A 22,280-nucleotide genomic window follows, 5' to 3' on the forward strand; every position below is an offset into this window, starting at 1 on the left:
CCCCGTTCTCATTAAGAAACTGGGGGACTGTGATGTCGACACCCACACAGTCAAATGGGTCGCCAACTGGCTGGAGGGCTGCACCCAGAGAGGGGTGGTGGATGGGTCATTTTTGACCTGGAGGGATGTGGACAGTGGGGTCCCCCAGGGCTCTGTCCTTGGGCCTGCACTGTTCAACATCTTCATCAGTGACTTGGATGAGGAGGTAAAAAGCACTCTGTTCAAATTTGCTGTTGACACTAAGATGTGGGAGGAAGTGGGCACACTAGAAGGGAGGAATAGGCTACAATTGGACCTAGACAGGTTACTGGGGTGGGCGGACGAGAATAGGATGGGATTCAACACTGACAAGTGCAAGGTGCTGCACCTGGGGAGGACAGTAGCGTACCTACAGGCTGGGGCACTCCCTTCTCATCAGTGCAGAGGCAGAAAAGGATCTTGGAGTCATCATTGATGCCAAGATGAACATGAGCTAGCAGTGTGGGGAGGCAGTCAGGAAGGCCAACCGCACCTTGTCATGCATCCACAGATGCATTTCAAGCAGGTCCAGGGAGGTGACACTCCCCCTCTATGCGACACTGGTCAGGCCGCAGCTGGAGTACTGCTTCCAGTTCTGGGCACCGCACTTCAGGAGGGATGTGGACAACATGGAGAGGGTCCAGAGGAGGGCCACTCGCATGGTCAGGGGGCAGCAGGGCGGGCCCTACGAGGAGAGGCTACGGGACCTGAACCTGTTCAGCCTTCACAAGAGAAGGCTGAGGGGGGACCTAGTGGCCTGTTACAGACTAGTCGGAGGGGACCAGCAGGCATTGGGGAAGTCCCTGTTCCCCCGAGCATTGCCAGGAGTGACTAGAAATAATGGTCACAAGCTGGCAGAGGGTAGATTTGGATTAGACATCAGGAGGCACTACTTCACTGTCATGGCAGCTAGGGTCTGGAACCAGCTTCCAAGCGAAGTGGTGCTGGCTCCTACCCTGGGGGTCTTTAAGATGAGGCTTGACATTCACCTTGCTGGGGTCGTTTAACCCTAGTACTCTTTCCTGCCATAGCAGGGGGTCGGACTTGATGATTTGCTCAGGTATCTTCTACCCTGCTATGAAACTATGAAGGTACAAAGCTAATACTTGGAAAGATGTAGTAACGTTGTAGCTGGCTTGTATCCTGCTTTAAATTGAACATGTGGTAGAGCCCCCGGGGTGGCAGGTGCAGAATTCCCTCCCAGTCCCACACAGAAGCCAGCAAAGCCCAGAACCCTGAGAAATGATGGGGAAGAGGAAAATGTAAAGAGTGTGGTTTGCCTGCACAAGTGATAGCAGCTGCTCTGTCTCACTGGAAAGCTTTTTTCTTGGGAGGGAATCCATCAGGTGACTCTGCCTTCTTTGCTTCAGCTTGTGGCTTCTGGGGAGCTAATGAGCTCCAAGAAGAAGGACCTGCATCCCCGTGACATTGATGCCTTCTGGCTTCAGCGGCAACTGAGCCGCTTCTATGACGATGCCATTGTGTCTCAGAAGAAGGCGGATGAGGTGCTGGAGATCTTGAAAGTACGTAGCCAACCTCCTAGGAGCAAGTAGGTTTGGGCCCCAAGCTACCCAAGCCACAGCATCTATCACAAGCGTTAATGCGTTAATGTTGGCAAAAAGCTTGCCTCATACCTGCTACCATGACAGGCTTAATTCCTTGGTAGAAGTGTTCTCTCTGGGGACAGCTACCGTAGAACCGCTGGCTAGGAACTGTCAAAAGTCAGGTCCCTGGTGTAATGTTGATGCCAGTCTCTAGTCCACAGAGCTAAGGCTTCTCCCCACCCCCCTCTACATGGCTAGATGGGTCCCTACTGGGCCTGCCCCAGGTGCTAGATCAAGACCACCAGCTGAATCCAGCCCTGCCCTGGAGCCCTGCCTGCTGGGATATGAGAGTTCTACCCTCCTGCCACTTCCTTTAAGGGGTCACTTTGTGGGCAGCGGATATGTAACTGGCCTTTCCATGCCTTCTCTTCCCAGACGGCCAGCGATGACCGTGAGTGTGAGAACCAGCTTGTCCTGCTCCTGGGTTTCAATACCTTTGACTTCATCAAAGTTCTGAGGCAGCACAGGATGATGAGTGAGTGTTGGGCTCATGGTGGTGGGGGGTGTCTTTCCTATATTTGCCATGATACTGTCACGTTTTACCTGTCCTGTGAGTAGGCTTCCAGCCCTACATCTGCCAGTTCCCACTCCTCCCTGCTGACCTACCATCAGTGGCCTTTGCTCCCTGCTCCCCCCTCCTGTCATTGGCTGTCATGTGTCTCTTATGCATAGTTGCGTCTTCCCCTGAGCTCTGTTCTCTCCCCAGTCCTGTACTGCACACTGCTGGCTAGTGCCCAAAGTGAGGCCGAGAAGGAGAGGATCATGGGGAAGATGGAATCGGATCCTGAGCTCTCCAAGTTCCTGTACCAGCTGCACGAAACAGAGAAGGAGGATCTCATTCGGGTAAGGATGAAGCCGCCTTTGGAAAGAGAGAGGTAGCGCCAGAGCAGCTTCTATTATGTAGCGAGAGTGATGGCCAGGGTGACATGGTTTGGGTCAACCCCTATCCCTATGCCACAGCAGGCGAAAACCAGTAGCTTCCAACTTGTGGGCCACAGATTGCTACTCCATGGCTTAGGTGACTGTAGAGATTCTGTCTGATGTTTCAGGCTCAATGTGCATCTTTTTTGAGCATGTTATAAAGTGGGCTCCTCTTCCAAACAAAGCCTAGTGCCAGAGGTTCCTTTTAAAATCTTGGATCCAGGAGCCAATGAGTTGTTGAGAGAGAGAGAGGAGTTTCCACTCCACTCATATAGGTTTATTCAGCAGACAGCACACACTCCTCTACATAGAACTACACTAGTTACCTTGCATACGAGTCTTGGTCACCATCTTGTTGATCAGGCAGTCCAGGATCTCACTGAGATGCTCAGGGGCATAGTCTAGGGTCCCTGCTACACATTCAAATTAGGTACACATTTGCAAGCACTAACTTTGTAACTGGTTGGTTCCTTTTATAGCTACACAGCCATTTTTATGGTGTGATAATGACTTTGGGCATGTGGCTTGTCTAAATTTATTGTGCAATTAACCAGTTAATTGCACATTAGCTATTTTGCATGTTTGGCCAGTATAAATTTATTGCATGGTTTACCAGTGAACTGTGTCAGTTATGTAACTTATAGCAGGGGCCAGTAGATCAGTGACCCTTTGTTCCCACATTTTTTATGCCTTTTGTTACTTGCACGCTCATTATGTTTATGATGATTCTTGCTACTGTTTTTGGCTGTTATAGGTTATTTGCATAATTGAGTTGTCAAGGTTGGGTGTTTTTCTAACAGCCTGGATGCATTGATGCCCCCAGCTTGGCAGATAGTTCTTATAATTATACTTGTTTTCTTTCTAAACATCTTCCCACTGGCCTTGATGAAGTTTCTACTTGGACAAAACTTGCAGCTGCTTTGCTCAACTTTAATGAGCTAGCGGCTTTGTAGCAAGCTAGGTTACAGTGCAACACATCATAGGAGTGAACACTGGTCTTTATAGTTACACAGACTCTTATTTTGTATGGTTGGCCTGTCAGTGATCGGTAAAAGGCAGTGCCATTCCACCTTCCTAGTCTCTGTGATAGAGTCCTCTGATGCCAGCCTCCTTTTGAAAGCATAGCAGATGCACTCCTCGGGGGGGCTTTGGTGCAACAGCGTCTAGACTGATGAACTGAGATACCCAGACCACTATTAAGGTGTGCCGATTTCTTGAGTCTCCAGCATGCAGCTATGAAATGATGCATTTGTATTCCTAGTGCTGCTGTGAAAGGGGTCAGCCACAGTGGTGTCACCTCAGAGTAGACCCGTCCATTCTCTGGAGAGATGTAGTTGCATCTGCCCTGATAGCACCGCTCTCTAGTGGAGGGGGTGCTGTTCAAACTTGATGGCCATCAGTCTGCAAAGGAGGCTAACCACCATCTGCCTTTCTCTCGCAGGAGGAGCGCTCTCGCAGGGAACGTGTCCGCCAGTCCCGGATGGACACAGACCTGGAAACCATGGACCTGGATCAGGGTGGAGAGGTAGGTGCTGTCGCGCCACATGATGGTGAAATGCAGAAGGTAGCAGCTAGTTGAGGAACCATGTGAGCATAGTGAGATGTCTTCAAATGGTAGAGATCACGTAGATGCCATGATCTTGCTGGCTGCAGATAGGGGTGGTCAGCGAACCTTAGTCTCACTGGGGATGGAGAGGTTCCCATGGCAACACTGTGTACAGAGGACAGTCAGAAGTGTCTCCCACCTATCCCTTGACTCTGACCTTGCTGTCCCCAGGTGCTGGCCCCACGGCAGGTGCTGGACTTAGAGGACCTGGTGTTTGCCCAAGGCAGCCATTTTATGGCCAACAAGCGGTGCCAGCTGCCCGACGGCTCTTTCCGCCGCCAGCGCAAAGGCTACGAGGAGGTGCATGTTCCTGCCCTAAAACCTAAGCCCTTCGGCTCTGAGGAGGTAGGTGACCCAGCCCTGTCCCACTGTGTTGGTGGTGGGAGGATTACCCAGCATCCCTTGCTGCCCACTTCATAAGACACCTGCTCTACCAGTGGTGTTCTTCACTTTTGGCACAAGGCTCAGGGTGCTCTGAGGGGCAGTCTCTACAGTCTTCTTCACGGCTCCCTAAAGTTTGGTCTCTCTCCAGTGCCTGGCCTAAGAACATCAGAACTGCTGTGTCCTGGGTCAGACCAGAAATGCATCTTGCCCAAACTCTTGGGTCTCACAGCAGCAGAGGGTGGGAGGGTAAACTGAGTCTCACCAGGGCTTTCCCCACACTGTTTCTCTCACTTGCAGCCTTAAGTATTTAAAGCCTAGGAAGTTCTGATTCAGAGTCAATAATAAATCCCTATGGATTTTCACTTCACCTTTCAGTATTTTGTAAATCTTTTTTATGTTCTCCATCAATCATTTCTCTTCTATATCGAACAGGCCTGGCTTCTTTAGTCTCTCCTTAAATGGAAATTCCTCTATAGCGCTTATCCTTGTTGCCCTTCTCTGCACCTTCTCTAATTCTTCTAGATTGTTTTGGAGGTGTGGTGGACCAAAACAGGGCACAGTATTCAAGCTGTGGTTTCACCATGCGTTTATAAAGAAGCTTTGGGCTACTTAAGAGTTTTGCCTCATAAGAAACCTCTTCTAAGCTGCATGTGCCTGAGATCTCTTGACTCTGGTGGTGCAGGGGGACTGACTTTTGCTGCTCACAGTGTTTCCTTCCTCCAGCAACTGGTTTCTGTGGACAAGTTACCCAAGTACGCCCAGGCAGGCTTTGAGGGCTTCAAGACTTTGAACCGGATCCAGAGCAAGCTCTACCGTGCTGCGCTTGAGACAGATGAGAACCTCCTGCTGTGTGCTCCCACGGTGAGGATGCTGGACCTGCTCCTCTATGTATTAGCAGCAGATGCCCCAGTCTCTGGAGTCTAGCCCAGCTCTGTTCCCAGAGCCCTGGCCTCTCCTTACAAAAGCATGCTGACCCTTGGAGAAAATTGTATAGGTCTGAGGGTTGCTTTTGGCACCTAAGTGAGTTCTCCAGTGGAATGAATGCAGAAGCAAAGTTCGTTAGAACTCTCTGGTAGGAACACATCTAGCAGATAAAGAACAATTCTCTCTACTGCAGATTGGTACAGACTGGGGAGGTTTTGCCTTCCTCTGGAGCAGGGGGCACGACCTCTTCCTGGAATCTCTTGAGCATAGCTGAACAACCTTTTACACCCACCAGCAGGATGTTGGCTGCTGGGGTCCCCCTGTGACAGGTTTAGGTACTAAGCCTTATCAGGGTTCAGGTGCTACAACTGTATCAGAGTTGACGAGCTTTGCTAAGAGCTTGGACGATGAATGTATCCAGAGTGGTTTGGACAGGGCTGATCAGGCAGGGGTGTTGGACTAGATGGGACCTCTGGAGCTCCCTTCCAGCCCCACTTCTCTCCAGTTCTATATCCGGCTCCTGTGGCAAAGGGTTAGGCTTGTGGGCACTGACTCCCTGTCCGTTGCAGGGTGCAGGGAAGACCAACGTGGCACTGATGTGCATGCTTCGTGAGATTGGGAAGCACATTAACATGGACGGCACCATCAATGTGGATGACTTCAAAATCATCTATATCGCCCCCATGCGGTCTCTGGTGCAAGAAATGGTGGGCAGCTTCGGGAAGGTAAAGGGAAGCCCTTGGCCTTATCTCTACTTGGGCAGAGGGGGAATTGTGGCTAGGGCAGGGGCGGGCAATTATTTTGGGAAGAGGACCACTTACTGAGTTTTGATAAGCCATCAAGGGCCGCATGACTGGTAACCCAGGGCAGGTTAATATTAATTTTGTAATATTTGTGGGCTGGATAGAATGGCCTGACAGGCTGCATCTGGCCCCTGGGCCACATTTTGCCCACCCCTGAGCTAGAGACTTGGGAGCTCGTGTTGGAGCTGAAGGAGAGGGTGTTGTACCTACTGGTACTTTAAATTCCATGATGTCCTGGTGTTGGCCACTCATGGCAATGCCTCCACTACAGGCTTTGTAACGTTGTGCCACTGGCATCTTTTTCTGTCATGGTCCTAGCGCCTGGCCACTTATGGCATCAATGTGGCAGAACTGACTGGGGATCACCAGCTGTGCAAGGAGGAGATTAGTGCCACCCAGATCATTGTCTGCACCCCAGAGAAGTGGGACATCATCACCCGCAAAGGTGGTGAGCGCACCTATACCCAGCTGGTGCGCCTTGTCATTCTGGTGAGTAACACTGGTGTGGGCCAGGCCAGTGTAGAGACGTTACAACTTACTGTGCCGCCATAGAGGCCTTGTGGAGATCTTAGTGCTTCTGAAGTATCCATAATTGCTAGAAGACAGCCCCGAGTAGTGGGACAAGTGTGGTCTTCCATTTGTGCATCCACCCAAAGTAGCTCTACCTCTACTTTCTCACCTCCAGGATGAGATTCACCTGCTGCATGATGACCGAGGCCCCGTCCTGGAGTCACTGGTGGCCAGAGCCATCCGCAACATTGAGATGACGCAGGAGGATGTGAGGCTTGTGGGCCTGAGTGCCACCCTCCCGAACTATGAGGACGTGGCCACATTCCTCCGAGTGGACCCTGCCAAGGGCTTGTTCTACTTTGATAACAGGTACTAGGGTTGTGGTCTGAGTGTGGGAAGCAGTGCAGGCCTCGGTGAGATTTTGGTCTAGAGGGTTTGGTATGCAGTGGCCAGCAGGGTGGTGGTTTCCATGTGCATCCAAACTGGGCAAGCTCTTCATCCTCCACCCTAATCTGTTTGCAGAAGCTTCTTGGTAGTAGGTTAAAATAGCTTTCACCAAAGTGAACCCTATATGGGATAGATTGAAATTGGTCAGAGAACTTGCAGGACGTTTGTCTGGCTACAGGCCTCTATAGGGTGGTGGTGGCATAGGTGGCTTGATCCCATGCTTCTTTGTTGCAGCTTCCGCCCAGTGCCCCTGGAGCAGACCTACGTGGGGATCACAGAGAAGAAAGCCATCAAGCGTTTCCAGATCATGAATGAGATCGTTTATGAGAAGATCATGGAGCATGCAGGGAAGAACCAGGTAGGTCTGCTGGCTTTAAGACTGGGGGCATGCAGTTGAGGTGATGGCCCATTCACTGGGCTCTCTCTAGGCAGCCTCACTCTGCTCCTTAGGTAGCTTGTACCTTCTCACCATGATGGAGATGTGTTGTGTATATTTATAGTGTCTCTAACCACTGCCCATCACAGTCTGGGCACTTACATTCTGCCTTTGGCTGATGTGCCTTCTCCCAGACATGCCTGGGAGGCAAAGCTGGCTGGAGCTGTGTCCAGAACTAGGCATCTCTCATGCCTTTAGTCTGCTTCTGTGCAGTGGCCCCTTTGTCTGTTTTCAATCCAGGCATGATGCTTCTTCTCTTAGACTAGTTCTGGGCCTCCGTCTTGGAGGCTTCCCCTTTCCATCACCCTACTGATCTTAATACAGCAGATGCATGAGAGCAGACATCCCTGTACACCTGCAGCAATTTGATACTAACAGTGTGGTGTGTTGTCCAACAGGTGCTGGTATTCGTTCACTCCAGGAAGGAGACAGGGAAGACTGCCCGGGCTATCAGGGATATGTGTCTGGAGAAGGACACTCTGGGCCTCTTCTTGCGAGAGGGCTCGGCCTCCACTGAGGTCCTGAGGACAGAAGCTGAGCAGTGCAAGGTGAGAGTGGGCAGAGCACTGGGTCAGCTGCCTCCCAGGGTTGTGTTTTGTGCTGATCCTGTGGGTTAAGCTTGCATTCTCTTTCATCCCCCACCCATGGTGCTCATTATGAGCCTTCCCCCATTCCTGATCTATCTTGAGGACTCCCCAACTCTCTCTGCTCCAGAACCTAGAGCTGAAGGACCTGCTGCCCTATGGCTTTGCCATTCACCATGCTGGGATGACCAGGGTGGACCGGACGTTGGTGGAGGATCTGTTTGCTGACAAGCACATTCAGGTGAGTCCCCACTCTCGAGGTAGAAACATGTATGGCTGCGTGTCCAGATCTTCCACTGCGTGACACTTGAGCAGTATGTTTGCTGCCTTGGCCTGTGTGCAGCGCAAGTCTGGATCAGGCATCCCAGGCCTAGTAAGCTGTGTCTTAACAAAGCTAGGGCCTGGTCTCCTACTGAGACCGGAACCTTTGGCTCTTTCTTGAGAGAGGTCTGAGGCTGCAGCCCAGCAGCCAGTGAACAGGGCTTAGCCAGGACCCAGAAGAAGAAAGCCTTTCCTATGAGCATCGAGCAGTTATTCTCAACTGATCACAGCACCCTGGGGTGTCACAGGGTGCTGGGTCATGGTAGCCCTATTAAGCAGGCAGGTACAATTCACCAGATAAACACAGAGGTTTCCATGAGGAATGTAGAGCATCCGAACCATTTTGGGGACCCATCATGGTGTGATTTCTTTGCAACAGAAAAATGACTCTAGGATTTTTCTGTAGTCAAAAAGGAAAAAGGAATATTAAAAGCTGTTAGCGTCTAAGGCAGGGTGGGCAAAACATGGCCCACGGCCCAGGTCTTGCCCACCAGCTGACCTGGATCCGTCCCCACGGCTACCTGCATGGTGGTCTGCATGGGACTGAGCCCCACCCACTCCTGCCAGGTTAGTCTGTGCTATGCTTCCGCCAGTGCCCGCTGGCCCGGGCCCCAGTCAGTGTATGCAGCTTCCAGCAGAGCTGTTTGCAGTGCTCCTCTGCTCCCCTCACTTCCAGGATGAGCCACCCACCTGAAGCTTCCCCCTGCCTGGAGCAGTGCAGCAGGGGAAGGAGCAAAAGGAAGAGCTGGTACTGGAGGCAAGAGGATGAGAACAGCACCCGGCCAGTCTGCAGCCGCATTGAGAGCAGCCCCAGCAGAAGTTGTATGCACTGGCTGGGGCCCAGGTTGGCAGGGCTTTTCGGCTCCCCTTGCCTCCAGCCCCAGCTTCTCCTCCTGCTCCTGCCCCTGCTGCACCACTCTGGGCAGAGAGGAACTTCAGCTAGGTGGCTTCTGCCTCAGTGCATGGGACTTCAGCTGTAGCTCTTAGCTGCCTTCCACCCACCCAGTGCAGTGAGCAAGTGGAAGGTAGCTAGGAGCTGGAGCCAGAGCCTCAAGTGCTGGGGCAGGAATCGCCCTGCTGAAGCTTCCCCTCCACCCACCCAGAGCAACACAGCAGCAGGAGGAGCCACTGCCAAAGGCGAGGGGAGCAGAATAGCCCTGCCAGCCTGGGTCCTGACCTGCATGCAGCTTCCAGTGGGGCTGTTCCCAGTGCGACTGTAGCTGACTGCACGTTGATCTGCTCCCCTTGCTTTCAGCAGTGGCTCCTTGTGCTCTTGCCCCTGCTGGCCCACTTTGGGCAGCTCCCACTAGAGGTGAGGAGAGCAGAGCAGCACCTAGTCAGCTTCAGCTGCACCGGGAACAGCCATGCCAGAAGCTGTGTGCAGCAGAGCTTGCTTGTTTCATGGCTGCATCCATGGCTTAGACCCATATGGAGTGCCGCAGGGGCAGCCGTGGACTGGACAAGCTCTGCTGCGGGCGGCCCCTGCCTACCCCTCCCTCCCCTCAACCCCATCTGGCTCCCAGGCATCCCCCCCATGCACTCCTCTACACATCCCCCCCACTCCGCTCCAAAGGGCAGGGCATTCAGGAAGCAGATTGTGCCCATCCCACTCCTGAACACTGCCTGTCACCTACCTAAAGCCCCAAATGGAGTTTTGTGAAGTTGCTGTCGGGGGGAGGGGTGCTGACCCAGCCTATGACAAGTCATTCAAAACTCCCTACAGGGCCGTCCGGCCCAAATAATTGCCCACCCCTGTTCCATAGGCTGCTTCGAGTCTAATGAGGTTGATAACCAGTGGCTTAGAAGGTACAGAAGCTAAAAGCATCCGGGAGCAGGGTGTCCCACCAATGGCCTGGGAGCTTCTACCTTCTGCGCTGTAGTTACAGAGGACTGTCCAGATCTCCAACACTGGATACAAGCTGCTGCTACAGTATAGACAAAAGGCACAGTGACTAAGACCTGGGGTCATGTCAGGAGTCGGTGATAAAGCTGGGAACTGACTCTTGACTCCTGACTCGGTGGCCCTCTCTGGAAATGTCTTTTCAGGACAGTCCGACATGCTTCCACCTTTGTCCCATGGAAGTGGGGACCCATATCTCTGCTTCCCTCCTAAGTGAGATCCCTGTATTTTAGTAGCAGCTGTGTTTGTGCTATTGCAGGTCCTGGTCTCCACAGCAACGCTAGCGTGGGGCGTGAACCTCCCCGCTCACACGGTCATCATCAAAGGGACGCAAGTGTACAGCCCCGAGAAAGGGCGCTGGACTGAGCTGGGGGCCCTGGATATCTTGCAGGTAAAACCGCCATGACCTGTGATGGGTCTGCCTCCTGGTAGGAGCTGCCTTCTGAGATCAGCTTCATGCTGTGAGAACACCTCCTCCTTTCCTGTGGCTTAACCAGGCATCCCATGCTGATCGACAAGGCTGCTCTGTGAGCTACCATATTTACTCTTTTCTAAGATAAGAGATTTCCCCCCACCACCATTCATCATGGGAGAACAAAGCCTCATCTTAGAATCCCCTATCATGACTGAGAATGTCTCCCACTTCTCCTGCCTCCTCATGGAAGGTGAAGGGCCTCAATTTCCCCCGCTCCCTGCTATTGTTTCCTTGCTGCAGCAACTCCGGAGGTGGAGGTGGTGGCATAAATTTAAGATGACCCTCCAATAATTGAATTCTAGACTCAGAAAGTTAGAACCTATATATAATTTTCTGTGTCTAGAATCTAATTATTGGGGTGTCATCTTAGATTTGAGTAACTATGGTATTTTGCTGGTAAACTAAGTCTTCATTTTTTTTTAGGGGTAGGGAGGAATGATCCTGACTCTGGTGGCTCATTCAGGCACATCCTATGGAGATAATGGGGAATGAATGGGGTCAATCGGGGCAGCTCCACTCCTGGGAGGTACCTGGTCAGTGGTTAAGCTGAAGGGTCTTCTTTATGCTTGACTATAAAACCTCCTTTGTGTCTTTAGATGCTGGGGCGAGCGGGAAGACCCCAGTACGACAGCAAAGGTGAGGGCATCCTCATCACATCCCATGGTGAGCTGCAGTATTACCTGTCGCTGCTTAACCAGCAGCTGCCCATTGAGAGCCAGATGGTGTCAAAACTACCTGACATGCTGAATGCTGAGATCGTGCTGGGCAATGTCCAGAACGCCAAGGTGAGTAAGGAATCTACCTTCTGCCAATACCAGTGGCCTCCAGCTGAGCGCTTGGTAGCCTCCACTATAGAAACACCCCATTTCTTGGCTGCTTTTGATTTTGGACCTTGCTGTACTCTCAAAGTGTCGCCTCAACGTGGCCCCTCTGTTGCCATCTACCTGCTTCCCTGGAAACATTTTGACAGTGTGGTGGTGTGTCTCCATAGGATGCAGTGAACTGGCTAGGCTACACCTACCTTTATATCCGGATGCTGCGCTCCCCAACTCTCTATGGGATATCACATGATGACCTGAAGGGTGATCCATTACTGGACCAGCGGCGCCTGGACCTCGTTCACACTGCTGCGCTGATGCTGGACAAGAACAACCTCGTCAAGTACGACAAGAAGACAGGAAATTTCCAGGTAAGGCCAGGAAAGGCAGCCTGGAAAACTCGAGGGTGGAAACTGCATCCTTCTACTTAAATGCAAGTGCTGTATTTACTTGTATATCACATGCACCCTTACCTCAAAAATGGGCTTCTGAAATCAGAGTCTGCATCTTATGTGGGGAAGCTGATTTTCTTCAGCAGAATAGAAGCATGGAGCCACTGTGCTGAAATGGATGCTGCTTCTCTCCAGGCTAGCAAAGGAGCAGAGGCAGAGACCAAGTCTTAACCTTTTCTCAGCCCCATTCCAGACTGTCAGTGGCTTTTGATGAAGCAGTCAAAAGTTGCTGCCAATGTGGTTAATGGCTGCAAAAGAATTAACGCTGTAGCCTTTCCCTAAAGCAGCAAGTGAGCTGGCTGAGGAGTGAGCCTCTGGTGACCATCAGCTGTCTGCTACAATGGGAATTTTTCTTTTTGTACCTTCTGCTTTCCAGAAACAAGGTGCTGGGGGGGGGCGGGGGGGGCTGTGGTATGGAAGAAAGTGCAATATATCATTGATGAGGTGCATGGATTTTTGAGTGAGGGGTGATACCTTTTATTAGACTAACAATATAGTTGGAAACAACCTTAGGCAAGTTCTTGGGCACAAGGTACCTCCTCAGGGTTAGGAAGGATATGGATACGGCCACATCTCCCAGGTGCAGAGATGCTAAATTCTACAGTAGGCCACACCTCTATGACATCCAGTGACCCAGCAGGCCAGATGGAAAGGTGCCATCAGCCCTACTTGTGACACCTCTGGCTTAAAGGAGTGGAGAAGGGCTTCCACATAGCACGGGGACAGCCTCAGAACTACCTGAAAAACCACGAGAGTGCAGGAGAAAGGGCAGCTTGATTAGTGGAAGAGCAAAACCATTGATAAAGGGTCATTGTCATCCACAAAGCACAACGAGGTGAGCAGAGATGGCTGGTGGATCATCAGAAGCAGAGTTCATTAGCTGTGTGGCTCTTCGTGTCTGGGAATATTAAGATTTTTGGTCCCTGGGTCTATCTTCTAATGATGTTCTGTATGTGACCGGTGGTCAGCCAGAGGCTTTAGTAGCATATGGGCTGCTCCCTTGCTGGCTTGGAGATCCCTGAGTGATAGCTGGTTTTGCTCTGCATGTGGAGGGTCTGGCATGGTGGCACCACTACCTCTGCCCGAGCAAGCTCCCTTCACGTTGCATGTGTCCATTGCTTAGGAAAAGAAAGCCAGAAGCCCTGCAAGTTGGGAGCAGAGGGTTTGGAGGGTCCAAAGCGGGGCTTTTGGGTCTGCTGTGCAGTCTCATTCAGGATCAAGGCAGCACCTTCTTTACCCCAGGGAAAGGAGGTGGCCAGGGGTGGTTGCCTGCTTCTGTTTCATCCCTGTGGCTCCCCTCCTCTGCCCTGCTGCAGGTAACAGAGCTGGGCCGCATCGCCAGCCACTACTACATCACCAACGAGACAATGCAGACCTACAACCAATTGCTGAAGCCCACACTGAGTGAAATCGAGCTTTTCCGGGTCTTCTCGCTGTCCTCAGAATTCAAGAACATCACTGTGCGGGAGGTATGTGGCCAGGGGAGGAGGGAGTGGGTGTGTATGAGGCTGGGAAGACTCCTCCCCACCACAGAGGACCACCAGATCTCCTTGCTTCAGGCAGGGAGCTGGTACAGAGTGTATCCAGGCCTGGATGGGCTTTACTTGCCCCTGTCTCTCTGCAGGAGGAGAAGTTGGAGCTCCAGAAGCTGCTGGAGCGGGTCCCAATCCCAGTGAAGGAGAGCATAGAGGAGCCCAGTGCCAAGGTGAATCCAACCCCACTTGCTCCTCACCATGGGGAACGGGCCCTTTTTTCAGTCACTGCTCTGGGAATATACCATGCTTCCATCTGTTGCCAGCCGCCTTGATGGGATGAGACCATGATTCTCCACAGGCGGGGACCTGGAAGCTAATGGGGGTCAGGGGGTGGGCTGGAGCCTAACAATGTAGGCTGCCCTGGAGCCTAATGAAGGTTGAGAATCACAGGGATAAGAGATGCCTTAACCATGGGGCCTTCCTCTGTAGCTGGGGCCACAGCCCCTGCCTAGGATGTCTTGAGCATATATTAACCGCATTTCATAGAAGCAAGATGGTGAATGCTGTGGTTCCCTTGCTTTACCTATGATGGGTTCAGGTGTTAGGTCTGTTCTGTGTCAGGGCTGATGGTAGTCTCATATGGAATTTAGCTGATGGATGTCTGCAGTGGTTTGGATAGGGTCAATCCTTCCTCAGCCAGGTGGTTAGACTATTTGTGTCCTCCAGAAGTCCCTTCTAGCCCCACTTCCCTGGGATTTCTATGAAGAGCAGTAGAGACTCCTCTTCTCCTGCTGTGTGGGGCCAGGGGCTTTTCTCACCATGCTCACCTGCCACACTTTCTCGGCAAGCCAGGATCCCTCCCCTCTTCACCTAGCCAGGGTAGGTGCTAGGCCGGTCCCTGCTCAACCAGATCATCAGTTCTGTGCTGCCTTCTCCCCAGATCAACGTGCTGCTCCAGGCATTCATCTCCCAGCTGAAGTTAGAAGGCTTTGCCCTAATGGCTGACATGGTGTACGTCACCCAGGTGAGCATGGATTCCACCCCTTGTCACAAACAGCTGGGATGTCTCCTCAGGGAGGCGACTCCTGCACATTGCTCTGAAGGGCGATATCCAGTTCAAGGCCTTCCTGAGGGCAGAATGTTGATGGTGAGATCCTTACCTCAGCTTTACCAGTCCTGGCTCCCTTCTCGTCTGGGCTTAGTCCTAGCAATCAGGGGTATCAGAGGAAGAGAGGGGAGCTGTTCTCTTGAGCCAAGCATCTGTTAATTGTACATGGGGAGACCCCAGCTGCTGATGGCTGTCTGTCCTAAAAGCTGCCCTTCTGTTCCCCCCCCTACCAACAGTCTGCTGGGCGCCTCATGCGTGCCATCTTTGAGATCGTCCTCAACCGTGGCTGGGCCCAGCTCACTGACAAAACTCTCAACCTCTGCAAGATGATTGATAAGAGGATGTAAGTGGCTGCCGGGATTGGACTCCTCACATGCTTGTGGTCAGGTGGCTGGGCTGCTGCAGGAGCCAGGGTGGGGGGAAGACTCTTGGGAGCATGCTGTTTGCTGGAATGAACTGGTAGAGACCAGGCAGCTGGTGCCTGCATCAGAGAGAGGCACTGTGGCAAGTTGGGCATGGGCTGGTGAGTGCTACAGAAGGTTCGGGAGAGAGTTTAACTCCTGATGCTGCATGTCATGTATGCCCCCACTGAAGGACTTGGAGTGGCATGTAGCACGGGCAGAGTTGGGGAGTGCAGTCTGTTGACTGTGCTGGGGAGAGAGTCAGAAGGTCCATGTCACTGTTGGCCACACACTGTAGGCCAAGCTCTCTGCAACTGGACCCAGTCATGGTGGAGACAATGTCTCCAAGGTGTCTTGGGGGCTCTGAATGCCCTTTGCTTACCCCCTATGTCTTGCCTCCCACCTCATAGGTGGCAGTCCATGTGTCCCCTGCGCCAGTTCAAGAAGCTGCCTGAGGAGGTTGTGAAGAAGATTGAGAAAAAGAACTTCCCATTCGAGCGCCTCTATGACCTGAATCACAACGAGATTGGTATGCTGTGGCCTGTGGAGACTTGCTTTCCTCCATTCTAGCCAGGCTTAGTTCTTGCCACTCTTGCCCTGGATGCTCCATGGACAAAGCATTGGGAGGGGTTGGCGATTGTGAGCTCTTGCTAGCCAGTTCCATGTCCTAGAGGGGTTTAGTCTTCTCCTGAGGTCCCTCTGCCCCCAAAACTGCAGAAGTTAAATCACCACAAGGCCTCTGATGCCTGCTGCATGTCACGTGTCTTGTCCTGTGGGACTGAGCTGCTCAGGACAGGGTTTGGTTTGAACAGCGCCTAGCACTGGTTTATCAACACGGAGTGCTACCCCCACATGGTAGCATTGCCCCTAGTTGGGTCAGGTCCATTCTTACTCTAACATGGGCATCTCCATTCTCCCAACTCAGGGGAGCTCATTCGGATGCCCAAGATGGGCAAGACCATCCACAAGTACGTCCACCTGTTCCCCAAGCTGGAGCTCTCTGTCCACCTCCAGCCTATCACACGGTCCACCCTGAAGGTGGAACTGACCATCACCCCCGACTTCCAGTGGGATGAGAAGGTGAGGCTTGCTGAGCCACTCAGCTGTGCTGTTATGTTGTGATGATACCAGGCATTGACTCATGGGTCTCCAATAGCCTTGGAGCCCCACACTGTGGAGGTAACTTGCCTTTCCCCTCTCAGGTCCATGGCTCATCTGAAGCCTTCTGGATCCTGGTGGAGGATGTGGACAGTGAAGTGATCCTGCACCATGAATACTTCTTGCTGAAAGCCAAATACGCCCAGGACGAGCACCTCATCACCTTCTTCGTGCCTGTGTTCGAGCCACTGCCTCCACAGTACTTTATCCGTGTGGTCTCTGACCGCTGGCTCTGTGAGTCCTGGCCTTGTCTGTGGCATGGGAGGACCTCTAGGCTGCCCGGAGGTGGCTCTCAGGGTGGTCCAGTACAGCGGGAAAGGCTTGGACAGCCAACCGGATGAAGGGGCTGGGAACCCTCTTGGGGGCTCATCAGCCCTCCACAGCCAATGGTGAAGCAGCATTGGGGCTGCCCCTTGCATTCATGAATATGGAATTTAACATCTGTTAAATTTGTGCCAAAGTGCAGCGGGCATGGGAAGGTTACCTTGTTCCCCCACTGCTGGACTTTAGGTGGGCAGACCTAGGGGGGTGCTGGTTGAATGGCTTTGGGGCAGCCTGGGAAGGGGTGGGGGAGTGGGATCTTGAAAGTAGCAGCCAAATCTACAGTGGTTTGACTAGTCTGGTTCTGCTCTGCCCTTGCTTTGCAGCTTGTGAGACACAGCTGCCTGTGTCATTTCGCCACCTGATTCTCCCTGAGAAGTACCCACCTCCCACAGAGCTGCTGGACCTGCAGCCACTGCCCGTGTCTGCCCTGCGCAACAGCGCCTTTGAAAGCCTCTACCAGGATAAGTTCCCCTTCTTCAACCCCATCCAGACTCAAGGTGGGTAGCGGCCTGGCCCCCGTTCTCCAGACAGAGCCTGGCTTAGGAGTAACCATGTGGTTGTGTCAGTGGGGCAAGTTGGGCATGGGCTGGTGAGTGCTATGGAAGGTTTGGGAGAGAGTTTAACTCCTGATGCTACATGTCATGGATGCCTGTGCCCTCGCATTTAGCCTAAAAGCAGCAGGCAGCGGTGTTGAAGTGCCTGGAGCTCATGTTGGGCCATGACTCACGGAGGTAGGGCAAGGCAGAGAGTTCTTAAATGTAGCCATGGTGTCTGCATCCAATTGCTGGAGGTAGACAGTGCTGGGGTCAGCGCTGGCCAGGTCAGAAGGTCTCCTGCTTCAAAATGATATCATTTCTGAGGGCTTGGAAGGAGATGGGTGAATTACCTCATGTCTCCAACCCCCTTCTCCTTTTGAACCCCCTGAGGCTGGTTCCTGGTAGATGTGGGATGCTGAGCTTGGACCTCAGCCTCATCCAGCCCACACTGACTGGGCTCTTAGGGTGCTGAGGCCTTGAGCAGCCTGCAGTGGGTGCTTTGAAATGCCCTGAGACTGGGCTGCCATCAGCAGGCAATGCCCTGGTCTCTTCATTGGGAACATGAGACATGTCAGACCCCATCTGTCTTAGCCATGAGGGGAATGAACCTTTCTAGCTCCTCCAGTCAGTGCCAGGTGTGGGCCTTGGTCTGTGTTGGAGGGGCTTCTCTCTCAGCAAGGCATCTATGGTGCATCTTCCCTTCTGCCCCACCAGTGTTCAACACAGTCTACAACAGCGATGACAACGTCTTTGTGGGTGCCCCCACGGGCAGTGGCAAGACCATCTGTGCCGAGTTTGCTATCCTGCGTATGCTACTGCAGAACTCGGAGGGACGCTGCGTCTACATCACCCCCATGGAGCCACTTGCTGAGCAGGTGAGCATGTGGGCTGGGAGCCCCTTGAGTGGCTGAGGCATAGACTCCAAGAGAAGTCAGGCTGGAATGGAGCTCCAGAGATCACATCTAGTCTAACCCCTGCCTGTCCAAATCATTTTATATAATCCATAATCTAAACTCTACATAAGACTGTGGTCACCCTTGACACCATACAGACCTAACACCCAAAACTGTCACAGAGAAAGCAGGTGAACTGCAGCAGCCAACATCCTGCTTTTGTGACATGTCAGTATAATCCTGCTTTCATGACATGTCATAGAATCAATGAATCGGAAGGGACTTAGACGGATCATCTAGTCCAACCCCCTGCCATGGGCAGGAAGGAGCACTGGGGGTGGCAGGGGTCATAAGACCCCAGCCAGGTGCCTATCCAGTCTCCTCTTGAAGATCTCCAGGGAAGGTGAGAGCACCACCTCTCTGGGAAGCCTATTCCAGGCTCTGGCCACCCTTACCGTGAAGTAGTTCTTCCTAATATCTAACCTAAACCTATCCTCCCTCAGCTTGTGACCATTGTTCCTGGTGACTCCAAGGGGGACCCTGGTGAACAGACTTTCCCCGAGTCCCTGCTGCTGGCCCCTAATAAGGTTGTAGGCAGCCACAAGATCCCCCCACCCCTTAGTCTCCTCTTGCGGAGACTGAAGAGATTCAGGTCCCTCAGCCTCTCCTCATAGGGCTGGCCACGGAGGCCTTCAACCATATGAGTGTCGGTATAATCCTGCTTTCATGACATGTCAGTATACACTAAAGAGATCCCCAGAGACAGCAGCACGTCTCTCTCCCCCTACTGTACTGCCCTGGTGCTGGGGATAACATAAGATGTGCCATTGACTGGGTCAGACCATATGTCCGTCTTGCCCAATCTCCTGCGTCACAGTGGCAAAGAGCAGAGGCTGGAAGGGGGACAGTGAGCTGCGTCTGAGCAGGGTTTTCTCCCCGTTAGTCATCTCTTTTCCAGACTCAGTAACCCCAGTTCTTTCAGCCTTTCCTTGTAAACTGCTTTCCTCAGCCCTCTCGTCATTTTTGTTACTCTACTGAGTTGGATGAATGGTTTAGAGAGCGGTGATCCTGCCTCTGGCAGGAGGTCAACTAGATGACTTCTGGAGGTCCCTTCCAGCCCTATTTCTCTGATTCTATGAGTGTTTCTGACAGTGACCCATCCTGGCATCTCACCATAAGTTGAAGGGAGCCCCCAGATCAGGGGATGGGGGAATGATAACCCTCTCCACCCTCACAATTGCTCTTGAAGTCTGACCCTCTGTGGGGCCTTGGTGGCAGGTCTTCCTGGACTGGTACGAGAAGTTCCAGGAGCGCCTCAACAAGAAGGTGGTGCTGCTGACAGGCGAGACCAGCACAGACCTCAAGCTCCTGGGCAAAGGCAACATCATCATCAGCACACCTGAGAAGTGGGATATCCTCTCCCGGCGTTGGAAGCAGCGCAAGAACGTCCAGAACGTCAACCTTTTTGTTGTGGATGAAGTTCACCTCATCGGGGGCGAGAACGGGGCAAGTCCAGGGTGGAGTGGATCAGCCATGGGGAGTGGGGATGTTGGTGCTGCCTGGGCCTTCCTCCTCCCAAGGCTGTGGAGAGGAGGTGGGTGGGACATGAATGTGAGGCAGTGCCAAGTGTGACCCTCTGCATCCAACCCACAGCCTGTGCTGGAGGTGATCTGCTCCCGGATGCGCTACATCTCCTCTCAGATTGAGAGGCCCATCCGCATCGTGGCACTCAGCTCCTCACTGTCCAATGCCAAGGATGTGGCCCACTGGCTGGGCTGCAGCGCCACGTCTACCTTCAACTTCCACCCCAATGTGCGGCCAGTGCCCCTGGAGCTCCACATCCAGGTAAGACTGAGCCAGGCTCAGTTGTCTGTCCCCTCTCTCCTTCCCTCCCTCCAGCACATAGTGGTCATGTGCCCCTGTCCCTTCCAGGGCTTCAACATCAGCCACACGCAGACCCGCTTACTATCCATGGCCAAGCCGGTATACCATGCCATCATGAAGCACTCGCCCAAGAAGCCTGTCATAGTCTTCGTCCCATCCCGCAAGCAGACACGCCTCACAGCCATAGATATCCTCACCACCTGCGCGTCCGACATCCAAAGGCAGAGGTAGGGGTGTTCCCACTCTGATCCTCCTGTGGAGATCAGAATGACCTACTAAGTGCTTGTGAGGCTGTGGCCTCTTCTGTAGGGTTGGCAGTGGCCAGTGTGGACTCTCAGAAGGCAGGGATGATCAAAGCATGCACCCCACAGTGTGGTCAGTCAGACATGCCTGGCTGTTGGCCCACTACTGCCATGCTAGGTCCTGCCGGCAGTCACAAGCTCGGCTGTGCCCAGGAGGATGGTGGCCAGAAGGTCCTGAGGTATGGGACCTTGTGCTAGATGCTGGGAGCATGAGGGTCTCAAATGACACCCCAGGGACAGGTGGGAAAATGGAGGCATAGCAGTGAGATGCCATCACCACCATCGGTGGCTAACAGTGCATCTGGGGCCGGCATCTGGGTGTCCTGGATCCTTGTCTCCAGCTGCGAATGCCCCTCCTGTAGCCAAGAACCCAGGAACCTCTCAGGTTTGTGAGGGGGCAGGGCGGGTGACCTCCATGCTCCCACAGGTTCCTGCACTGCACAGAAAAGGACCTGGCACCCTACCTGGACAAGCTGGATGACAGCACCCTCAAGGAGACGCTGGTGAACGGTGTGGGCTACCTCCATGAGGGGCTGACACCCATGGAACGGCGCGTAGTGGAGCAGCTCTTCAGCTCTGGTAGGGGGGGCAGCAGGGGTGGTGCTTGAGCTATGGATTTGGCCCTCTGCAGTACTGCTTCAAACACTTGGATCGGAGAACCAGTGGGTTGTTGAGAGAGAGAGACAGGAGTTTCTGATCTACTCATGGGTGTATTCAGAAGATGGTGCACACTCCTGCCCCCAGAGCTGCACTAGTTACCTTGCAAGACAGTCTGGCTTCCTCACCTCTTGATTACAGACAGCTTATAGTTTTGTTGGGACATTTAGAAACAGCCCAGCCATTTAGTAGACCAGTAGTTCAGCAACCCTTTGCTTTCAAACTGTCTTTATGCCTTTTCTTTCTGCACATTCATAATTTTACTGCTACTTCTACTACTACCACCAGCTAATTATAGATAGCTTATATAATTGATTTCTTCTTATTAGGCATTTTTCCTAGAACCGTCTATGTATAAACACATGTGCACCACGAACACTCCTGCCTTTTTTATTGCTTGCCTTCTCTGTTCCAGACCTGCCTTCTTTTTTTTCACATCCTTCCTTTTTGACTATTTTTCTCCCCGCAATCACTGACAGTGCTCGTGCCTTGACAAAATGAGTAGCTGCTTGCTGAGCTTCAAACAGAGAGCGAACTTCTTACCTACTTAGTTGCTACACAACGCATCGCAGGAATGGACACAGGCATTTCATGGTTATAGCAGGGCTCAGTGGTATTCCTGTCCTACCAGCAGGGTAACCAAGGCAGGAGACAGGGGTCTGCTATGGAGCACCCAATAAAACAGGCAACTCTCGCCCTCTCTCCCTCCCTCCAGGGTCCAGTTGGTGGCTTTGGGGCTTGTGTGGGAACTGGAGGGCTCCATGGGGCCTGGTCTGTGAATGACCCCCTCTCCCCCAACTCATTCCCAGGTGCAGTGCAAGTGGTGGTGGCCTCCCGGAGCCTCTGCTGGGGCATGAATATTGCTGCCCACCTCGTGATCATCATGGACACACAGTACTACAATGGCAAGATCCACGCGTGAGTATCCTAGGGGGTTGTTGCAGGTGAGGCATATATTCAGGAGGGGTCCTTGGCACTGCAGCCATCTCTTGCTCATGCCCCTTGCCTGTCTGCCTCAGGTATGTGGACTACCCCATCTATGATGTGCTGCAGATGGTGGGTCATGCCAACCGCCCCCTGCAAGATGACGAGGGCCGCTGCGTCATCATGTGCCAGGGCTCTAAGAAGGTGAGAGGGTGGGGGAAGGGATGCACCTGGGGAACAGTCTGGCGTGGCTTAAACACCAGCATGGGGGAAAGATATGCCAAGTGTCCTGGAAATGCAACCAGCTCTGTGGTGTGGCCAAGCCCCACACAACACCACTATGGCATAAATCATCCCTTGCTCCTCCCCATCTCTGGTCCCTCCCTCTGAGCTGATCATGCCAGCCAGGTCTAGA

General features: G+C 52.9%; 1 protein-coding gene across 1 annotated transcript in view; it reads left to right on the forward strand.

Moving 5' to 3' along the window:
* Positions 1 to 22,280, forward strand: part of SNRNP200 (small nuclear ribonucleoprotein U5 subunit 200) — a 45,629-nt gene that overhangs the window by 12,884 nt on the left and 10,465 nt on the right. The window contains exons 7-36 of the mRNA XM_090055340.1: positions 1,389 to 1,541; positions 1,998 to 2,097; positions 2,329 to 2,465; positions 3,985 to 4,068; positions 4,321 to 4,494; positions 5,257 to 5,394; positions 6,027 to 6,182; positions 6,579 to 6,749; positions 6,946 to 7,139; positions 7,452 to 7,575; positions 8,052 to 8,201; positions 8,368 to 8,478; positions 10,718 to 10,849; positions 11,530 to 11,718; positions 11,925 to 12,122; positions 13,520 to 13,672; positions 13,828 to 13,908; positions 14,619 to 14,702; positions 15,023 to 15,129; positions 15,598 to 15,716; positions 16,113 to 16,267; positions 16,390 to 16,579; positions 16,993 to 17,166; positions 17,920 to 18,080; positions 19,377 to 19,604; positions 19,752 to 19,943; positions 20,031 to 20,209; positions 20,712 to 20,863; positions 21,751 to 21,859; positions 21,961 to 22,069. Of these exons, the coding sequence (XP_089911466.1) occupies positions 1,389 to 1,541; positions 1,998 to 2,097; positions 2,329 to 2,465; positions 3,985 to 4,068; positions 4,321 to 4,494; positions 5,257 to 5,394; positions 6,027 to 6,182; positions 6,579 to 6,749; positions 6,946 to 7,139; positions 7,452 to 7,575; positions 8,052 to 8,201; positions 8,368 to 8,478; positions 10,718 to 10,849; positions 11,530 to 11,718; positions 11,925 to 12,122; positions 13,520 to 13,672; positions 13,828 to 13,908; positions 14,619 to 14,702; positions 15,023 to 15,129; positions 15,598 to 15,716; positions 16,113 to 16,267; positions 16,390 to 16,579; positions 16,993 to 17,166; positions 17,920 to 18,080; positions 19,377 to 19,604; positions 19,752 to 19,943; positions 20,031 to 20,209; positions 20,712 to 20,863; positions 21,751 to 21,859; positions 21,961 to 22,069 (4,404 nt within the window). The remainder of the gene's footprint in view (positions 1 to 1,388; positions 1,542 to 1,997; positions 2,098 to 2,328; positions 2,466 to 3,984; positions 4,069 to 4,320; positions 4,495 to 5,256; positions 5,395 to 6,026; positions 6,183 to 6,578; positions 6,750 to 6,945; positions 7,140 to 7,451; positions 7,576 to 8,051; positions 8,202 to 8,367; positions 8,479 to 10,717; positions 10,850 to 11,529; positions 11,719 to 11,924; positions 12,123 to 13,519; positions 13,673 to 13,827; positions 13,909 to 14,618; positions 14,703 to 15,022; positions 15,130 to 15,597; positions 15,717 to 16,112; positions 16,268 to 16,389; positions 16,580 to 16,992; positions 17,167 to 17,919; positions 18,081 to 19,376; positions 19,605 to 19,751; positions 19,944 to 20,030; positions 20,210 to 20,711; positions 20,864 to 21,750; positions 21,860 to 21,960; positions 22,070 to 22,280) is intronic.

The sequence above is a fragment of the Crocodylus siamensis genome, chromosome 6, assembly GCF_052110815.1.
Source record: "Crocodylus siamensis isolate JL-2025a chromosome 6, ASM5211081v1, whole genome shotgun sequence".
NCBI lineage: Eukaryota > Metazoa > Chordata > Crocodylia > Crocodylidae > Crocodylus > Crocodylus siamensis.